Here is an 8,348-nt window from a genome sequence, read left to right on the forward strand (position 1 = left end):
GGATAGGGTTAAAGTGAATCCTAAGGCGTTCTATAGGTATGTCAAGAACAGAAGGTTGGTTAGGGCAAGTTTAGGGCCAGTTATAGATGGCAGAGGGAAGTTATGTGTGGAACCGGAGGAGATTGGTGAAGCATTGAACCAATATTTCTCTTCGGTGTTCACGCAAGGGGACATGAATATAGCTGAGGAGGACACTGGGTTGCAAGGGAGTAGAATAGACAGTATTACAGTTGATAAGGAGGATGTGCAGGATATTCTGGAGGGTCTGAAAATAGATAAATCCCCTGGTCCGGATGGGATTTATCCAAGGATTCTCTGGGAGGCAAGAGAAGTGATTGCAGAGCCTCTGGCTCTGATCTTCAGGTCGTCGTTGGCCTCTGGTATAGTACCAGAAGATTGGAGGTTAGCGAATGTTGTCCCATTGTTTAAGAAGGGGAACAGAGACTTCCCCGGGAATTATAGACCGGTGAGTCTCACTTCTGTTGTCGGCAAGATGTTGGAAAAAATTATAAGGGATAGGATTTATAGTTATTTGGAGAGTAATGAATTGATAGGTGATAGTCAGCATGGTTTTGTGGCAGGTAGGTCGTGCCTTACTAACCTTATTGAGTTTTTTGAGAAAGTGACCAAGGAGGTGGATGGGGGCAAGGCAGTGGACGTGGTATATATGGATTTTAGTAAGGCGTTTGATAAGGTTCACCATGGTAGGCTTCTGCAGAAAATGCAGATGTATGGGATTGGGGGTGATCTAGGAAATTGGATCAGGAATTGGCTAGCGGATAGGAAACAGAGGGTGGTGGTTGATAGTAAATATTCATCATGGAGTGCGGTTACAAGTGGTGTACCTCAGGGATCTGTTTTGGGGCCACTGCTGTTTGTAATATTTATTAATGATCTGGATGAGGGTATAGTTGGGTGGATTAGCAAATTTGCTGATGACACCAAAGTCGGTGGTGTGGTAGACAGTGAGGAAGGGTGTCGTAGTTTGCAGGAAGACTTAGACAGGTTGCAAAGTTGGGCCGAGAGGTGGCGGATGGAGTTTAATGCGGAGAAGTGTGAGGTAATTCACTTTGGTAGGAATAACAGATGTGTTGAGTATAGGGCTAACGGGAGGACTTTGAATAGTGTGGAGGAGCAGAGGGATCTAGGTGTATGTGTGCATAGATCCCTGAAAGTTGGGAATCAAGTAGATAAGGTTGTTAAGAAGGCATATGGTGTCTTGGCGTTTATTGGTAGGGGGATTGAATTTAGGAGTCGTAGCGTTATGTTGCAACTGTACACAACTCTGGTGCGGCCGCACTTGGAGTACTGTGTGCAGTTCTGGTCCCCACATTACAGGAAGGATGTGGAGGCTTTGGAGAGGGTGCAGAGGAGGTTTACCAGGATGTTGCCTGGTATGGAGGGGAGATCCTATGAGGAGAGGCTGAGGGATTTGGGATTGTTTTCGCTGGAAAGGCGGCGGCTAAGAGGGGATCTTATTGAAACATATAAGATGATTAGAGGTTTAGATAGGGTGGATAGTGATAGCCTTTTTCCTCTGATGGAGAAATCCAGCACGAGGGGGCATGGCTTTAAATTGAGGGGGGGTAGTTATAGAACCGATGTCAGGGGTAGGTTCTTTACCCAGAGGGTGGTGAGGGATTGGAATGCCCTGCCAGCATCAGTAGTAAATGCGCCTAGTTTGGGGGCGTTTAAGAGATCCGTAGATAGGTTCATGGACGAAAAGAAATTGGTTTAGGTTGGAGGGTCACAGTTTTTTTTTTAACTGGTCGGTGCAACATCGTGGGCCGAAGGGCCTGTTCTGCGCTGTAATGTTCTATATGTTCTATAACCACAGTTAGAGAATTTAAACATGCATTTCTAAAAGGTGTGTTGCAGCTTGGCTAATGGCAGAGTTCTAAAGCATCATAGGAAAATAGTCCAGTAAAGTGAACCACATTATAACAATACACTCACAGAAGCATAGCTCTTATCGGCATGGACTCTAGACAGTCCTTATGAATAGAAAATTCATAAGCCAAGGACAAAGCTTGCAAACTCAGGCAGCCTATGAATAGACAAAGCCTTAAACCAGATAAGATGGTCTGGAGCCAATACAGGTGGCCAGGGGAAAGGCAGTCAGAAATCACTCGTAACCACTGTTCCCATGCTGTCAGAGAATAAATGCAATTGATTAAGATATGTGACATTTACTAATAATGATTGACCTGTACTAATGATGATTGGTTCATTTCTGACGAGGATGAGCCAGTCGGTGTGTAAAATGACATTTGGAAATTGTATAATGATATTGCTGATGCAATGTAACTTCAGAAAAATGTTGGACCGCTCAACCCTTCTCTCCCAGCATACGTTGGTCAATAAAGAACGCCTTTCACCAGGATACTGAAGTTGTTAGTCTTTGTATTAGCTAAAATTAAGCTCAATACCTAGCCTCTGAAAAAACCCCTACAGAACTGGTGTAGTTGGCAGGATCGTTCACAGGAATCCGGTGACAGGACGTGTCTCCTAAGAGTGGGTGAGTATATTTAATTTACCACCCAGTTATTAGAGGAGTAACATGTCAGGATACTGGAGCCATAAGTTGAGCTATCCAAGCAAGAGCAGAGGTTGCGAACACAGTATCACTGAGTAAAGAAGACACGCTTAATGCAGGGAACAAGGACATGGGTTCTTGTATCTACCTGAATAGTGGAGCAAAAGAAAAGCCACGCGATAGGAGAAGACGTTAGAGGTTAATTTCCCTTAATGCGAGGGGCCAAGGACAGGGATTCTTGGATTGCCCTGAGAAGCAGAGTGAAGAGCCGCACAACAGAAAGCTTAAGGGACAAGGGTCACGTGATGGTGACGATCTATTGTGTTGGTTTGTTGGCCTTCATAGCGAGAGGATTTGAGTATCGGAATGGGGATGTTTTACTGCAATTGTACAGGGCGTTGAAGCTACACCTGGAGTATTGTGTGCAGCTTTTGTGTCCTTATAAATGATTCATGATTTTATGATTGCAGTGTTCAAGGTTTAATTGCTCTGTGTCTGATTATGAGAGTCCGGCAACTGATCTGTGCCACCATGCTTGATCGATTAAACCTGGGTGTGGACACTGAGCTAAAGTAAACACAAAGCATTAGCCACAATAGCATTTCTTCTGTCCTTAATCCCACCATTAACACCATTAACAATGGTGTCCATGACATCTGTGTCAATTTCTCCTCAGCTCCGACCTATCCCTGACCTTCCATTCTTTCCACATCCTCTCCAACTATATCATTCATCACATTTCAATCGCTCTTCAGTTCTGTAGAAGTGTAGTATGGACGCTAAAGGAATAGGGGGTTGCTTCGACCAGCACACCAGACACTTCGAACCTGCTTTTGCAAGCTTCATTCATGCCCCATTCTCTTCTTTACTTTCTTGGTTCCCATATCATGGAAAGAGGCCAGCACCTGAAAAGGGAAGCACAGGGAGGAAGCTTTCAAACTTCCCGCTGTCCTGTAGACAATCCGGATCTCCACCATTTGTATGAAATAGTGCATTGACAATTGGGACATCCCTTCTCTATAGAAACCTACAGTGCAGAAGGAAGCCATTCAGCCCATCGAGTCTGCACCAACAACAATCCCACCCAGGCCCTATCCCCGTCACCCCACATATTTACCCCACTAATCCCTCTAATCTACGCATCCTGGGACACTAAGAAGTAATTTAGCATGGCCAATCCACCTAACCCACATATCTTTGGACTGTGGGAGGAAACCGGAGCACCCAGAGGAAACCCACAAAGACACAGGGAGAATGTGCAAACTCCACACAGACAGTGACCCAAGCCGGAAATCAAACCCAGGTCCCTGGCGCTGTGAGGCAGCAGTGCTAACCACTGTGCCACTGTGCCGCTCCTCAGTATTGCAGGACAAAGAAACTTGGATACCACTCCAGCCATTAGTTGGCAGCCTCTTCCCTTCACTGCCACCATATCCTAGATGCTGCAGACAGCCTCCATTAATGCTTTATTCCAATTTGATGCACGCAGTATATATCTAAGACCTTAGCCAAGGAAACCAGGGTTATTGCATTCCTTGACTTAGCCCTACCATCTCAAGGATAGTCTCCTTACAAACAATAGCCTTTGAACAATCTGAACAATCCAAAAACAATCTATTAATTCACTTGACAAAAAGCAAAATGTGGAATAAACACAGAATAATAACCTGAGGAGATTTCAACTGTTTCAAAATCAATTGGTCAGAAGAGTTGGATGAAAAGAATAAGGGAACAGAATTTCTACAATGTAAACACGACTCCTTTCTAACACAGTTTGTAGGAAATCCAAAATGGGAGAATTTCCTTTATGATTGTGGTCTTCAGTGATTTAATTTCTCTGTGTTTGAGAGTCTGGCAACTGATCTGTGCCACCATGCTTGATCGATTAAACCTGGGTGTGGACTCAGAGCTAAAGTAAACACAAAGAGCGGAATTTTACCGGCACGTGCGCCCGAGGTTCGTACGAGTCCGCCCGAGACCAACGGAGAATGCCGTTCTCTGAGCCTCGCCCGCCCCCAGAATCGGGGCGGGCGTACCAGTAAAATTCCAGCCAAAGACTGACAAGCTCAGCTGTGTGCGCGAGTGCAGACATTTTGGAACGGCAGAGATATTTTAAAGCACAGTAGATAAAGCAAACTTAGAAACTATTGTCATCTCTACATTGCTCTCAGGCAAATCATATATATAAAACGTACAAACAATTAGTGAGACACAACAATGGGGAATGACCCAAAGTAGATGGAGACGTAAATGTCGGGGAACCTGGAGGCAATAATGACTATAGTGTAGTATAGTTTAAGATAATTGCAGAGGGCTTAAACATTATGAAGACCAGGGTAATAGACTGGAGGAAAGATGATTTCTCAGGAGTTGACAATGTAAGTCACCACATGCTTTATCCTATGTAAAATCCAATAGCGAATTCAGAAGAAGTGCCTTTGCCCAAACAATAAGATTGTGAAAGTTATTATCAGTCAGTGGGAGAGGGGAAGAATACAGATGCACTTAAGGACAAGCTACATAAGCACATGCAGGAGAAGGAAATAGAGTTAGATATTGAGCAGCAGAAGGCTCAAACAGACCTTAAACATTTGTACGATTGGTTCAACCAAATGGTCTCTTTCTGTGCTGTATATTATGTTCATTTTATGTGTAGAAAATAAAAGCAAGAGTAATAGCCCTACCCTCCTAGTCCCAAGTGAGGAAGGACAAAAAATAAATCTACAAGTTGAGTATGTAAGTAGTAGGATAAATAAGGGAGAACCAGTGGACGTGATGTATTTGAACTTTAGAAGGCTTTTGATAAGGTCCTTCATAAGAGGTAAGTAGGCAAAATTAAAGCACATTAAAGCATGTGGTTGCATCATGCACATCATGTCCAATTAAAACTTGTGCATATTATATCATCAAGAAATGATAGCTATATCTCTGACCAATGGTATCTCAACCTCCCTTTCTATTGTTCCTTGTTCTAATGGGCAGACAGGAACTGCAGCTGCACACCATCTGATTCGATAATCCTTGAGCGTTATCTGGGTTTACTTTAATCAAAAACTCATTTGCAAACAGCTTTCCCTGTGTGACGGATGTTTAGCTTGCAGCTTATATGATTTTTAATTTCTGTGATTTTTAACCCTTTAAAATGATGATTATTTTAATAGTGATATATTGTGAAGTGTGGATTTACAAAGAGATCTGGGTGTCCTTGTACACCAGTCAATGGAAGTGGAGAGGCCATACAGCAAGCAATTAGGAAGGCAAATGGTTGGCCTTCACTGCAAGAGGAATTGAGTTCAGAAGTAAGAAAGTCTTACTGAGTTATATAAGGCCTTGCTAACACCATACCTGAAGTATTGTGTGCAGTTTTGGTTTTTGTAATGACTTCAATCAGGCCATTGAAGTTGGCCTATTGGAGTATGAACTCCCTGATTAAGAACCGCCAAGTGCACAGCCTGAATTATAACGTGCAGCTCCTGTACATAAATCTGGGGAGTCTTCGGACCTCCTTGCAGGCGTTGCCTGTCTTTTACCAGGACCTTCTAAAAGTCTGGAACACGGTCGCCTCGCGACGCAGCTCTTCCCCGTCAGGAGTGCGAGAGCTGCTGCTCAGGAATCTGCTCCTCCAACCGTATAACTTCAGGTGGCTGGCAGAGAGGAGGGCCGTGGATGCCAGGGTGACCAGGATCGGGGACGTGCTGGGGGGTGAAAGAGCGGGCTGGACGAACCCCCACGAGCTCGCTGAGCGCGCAGAGGTGACAATTCAGCATGCCTCCAAAGCCATCCAAGACGTTAGGACGGTTGTGCTTGGACCCAAGGGCACACGTGGTCTTTAGGAGACGCAACTGTGCGGTGGGATCCCACCCGAGCATGCCCCTGCTTGGACGGAATTTCACATTGGCCCCAAGCCTAGACCCCCTCCCCAGCCGGGTCAGGTGCCCCACAGCTCAATTGAGCCGCCTCATGGAAATGCCCTTCATGTCTTTTTCCACCGCACGGAGGCGTTTCCTGTACAGGCTGCTGCTGCACGCCCTCCACTACCACGTCCTCGCCCGTCGCCCGGATACACCTTGGCAGGCCTTGTTGCTGCCAGGCGGCGGAGGTCCCCATTGGAGGTCCCTCTATGGAGAGATCTCCCCCCACTATCTTGGGGACCTGGGGTAGAGGGTGCTGCACGTGGCAGTACCATACAATCGTAGGTTGTACCGGATCACGGACTCCCAAGCGTGCCCTTTTTACAATGTTGTGGAGTCTGTGGACCATGTCTATGTTACGTGTTACAGGCTGCACAATCTTTTCAGTTTCCTCAAAAACCTTTTGTTGAAGTTTTGTTTGCACTTCAGTCCCACGTTCCTGATCTATGGGCACCTGATGCAGACGGGGGCGGGAAAGGAGGAGGACCTCCTCGTGAACCTGTTCCTGGCCCTGGCAAGGCATGTCGTCTACAGGTCCAGGCAGTGGATGACCAAGGGGGTCATCCAACTCGACTGTCTACCTCTCTACCGCAGCTATATTCGCTGCCGGGTGTCCCTAGAGAGGGAACATGCGACGTCCGGGGGCACTGTCAATGCCTTCCATGCCCGCTGGGCACCACAGGGACAGGGGTGTATTATTGACCCCGTTAATCATATTTTGATTTGATGTTTTAAGTTTCCTTTCCGCTTTGTTTTTTGTTTTGGGCAGTTCCCCTCCTTTTAGGGAGCTGCCCCTTTTGATTGTCCCTAAGTTAATTTGATTTCATTTATTTGGTGGGAAAAAAAAGACTTCCCTGATTAAGGATTCAATTGATGGGCCAATCAGGGAGACTTTGCCTTGCACTTAACAGGGAGTGTCAGTTCTTCTGACATCCCTGGAGACAGACTGCTGACTGCTAGTACTCTGTGTACTGCTGTTAGAGTTTGTAAATAAAGGGATTTTGGTGAAGGGACTTCTACCTCCAAAGACTTATTACAGTCTCCCCACCTGAGAAAGGATATTCTTGCCATACAAAGAGTGCAGCAGAGGGTCACTAGGCTAATACCGGGATTAGCAGGACTGTCCTATGAGGAGAGATTATATTGACTGAGCCTGTTTTCACTAGAATTTAGAAGGTTGAGATGAGATATGATTGAAATGTATAAAGTTCTAACAGAGCTGGACTGATTGGATGCAGGGAGGATGATTTCCCTGGTTTGGGAATTTAGAACCAGGGGACACAGTCTCAGATACGGGGGAGACCATTTAGGACTAAGATGAGGAGAAATTTCTTCACTCAAAGGATGGTGACCATGTGGAATTCTCTGCCTCAGAAGGCTGTGAAGGCCAAGAAGAGAATGTTACCAGAATTTGTCAAAGTGTCAGTTCCAGTGAGAGAAACGGTGCAAATCCCACTGGCACAACGGAATTTTGATCCTCTTTAACCAATTTTTTTTCTCGATGTGATTCACACCACACTTGTGGTGGCCTCCTGCTGATTTGCTCACCCCAGAGTAATTTAATCTCTGAAATCAGAGGGGAGCTCCATATAAACGCCTACCCAGTTCTAGTTCTACATTCATTAGAGGGGATAGCTGCCAGGAAACCAGCACCACGATTCTCCGAGGCAGCCCTGACCAAACTCTTGGATGATATGCAGCAGAGGTGGGAAGTCCTCTACCCGTGGTCGTGTAGACATTCTTCCAGCAAGGTGACCACCCCCCGTCTTTAGTCAGTGCCAGCTCACTAGTGAAGAGGATGGGGCTGCAGTGCTGCAAGTAGATGAATGAGATTATTTGCGTGGCCAGGAATAATTTGCCTCTTCCAGTCTCTCGCTGGACTCCCTCATGCACGCCTCGCA

The 8,348-nt window shown here is 45.8% G+C and overlaps 1 protein-coding gene across 1 annotated transcript in view; it reads right to left on the reverse strand.

Moving 5' to 3' along the window:
• LOC144507619 (adhesion G protein-coupled receptor E3-like) overlaps positions 1-6,643 on the reverse strand; it is a 54,081-nt gene extending 47,438 nt beyond the window's left edge. The window contains 2 exon segments of the mRNA XM_078234773.1: positions 3,406-3,441; positions 6,548-6,643. Of these exon segments, the coding sequence (XP_078090899.1) occupies positions 3,406-3,441; positions 6,548-6,643 (132 nt within the window).
• Positions 6,644-8,348: the final 1,705 nt, after the last annotated feature.

The sequence above is a fragment of the Mustelus asterias genome, chromosome 19 (assembly GCF_964213995.1).
Source record: "Mustelus asterias chromosome 19, sMusAst1.hap1.1, whole genome shotgun sequence".
Lineage (NCBI taxonomy): Eukaryota > Metazoa > Chordata > Chondrichthyes > Carcharhiniformes > Triakidae > Mustelus > Mustelus asterias.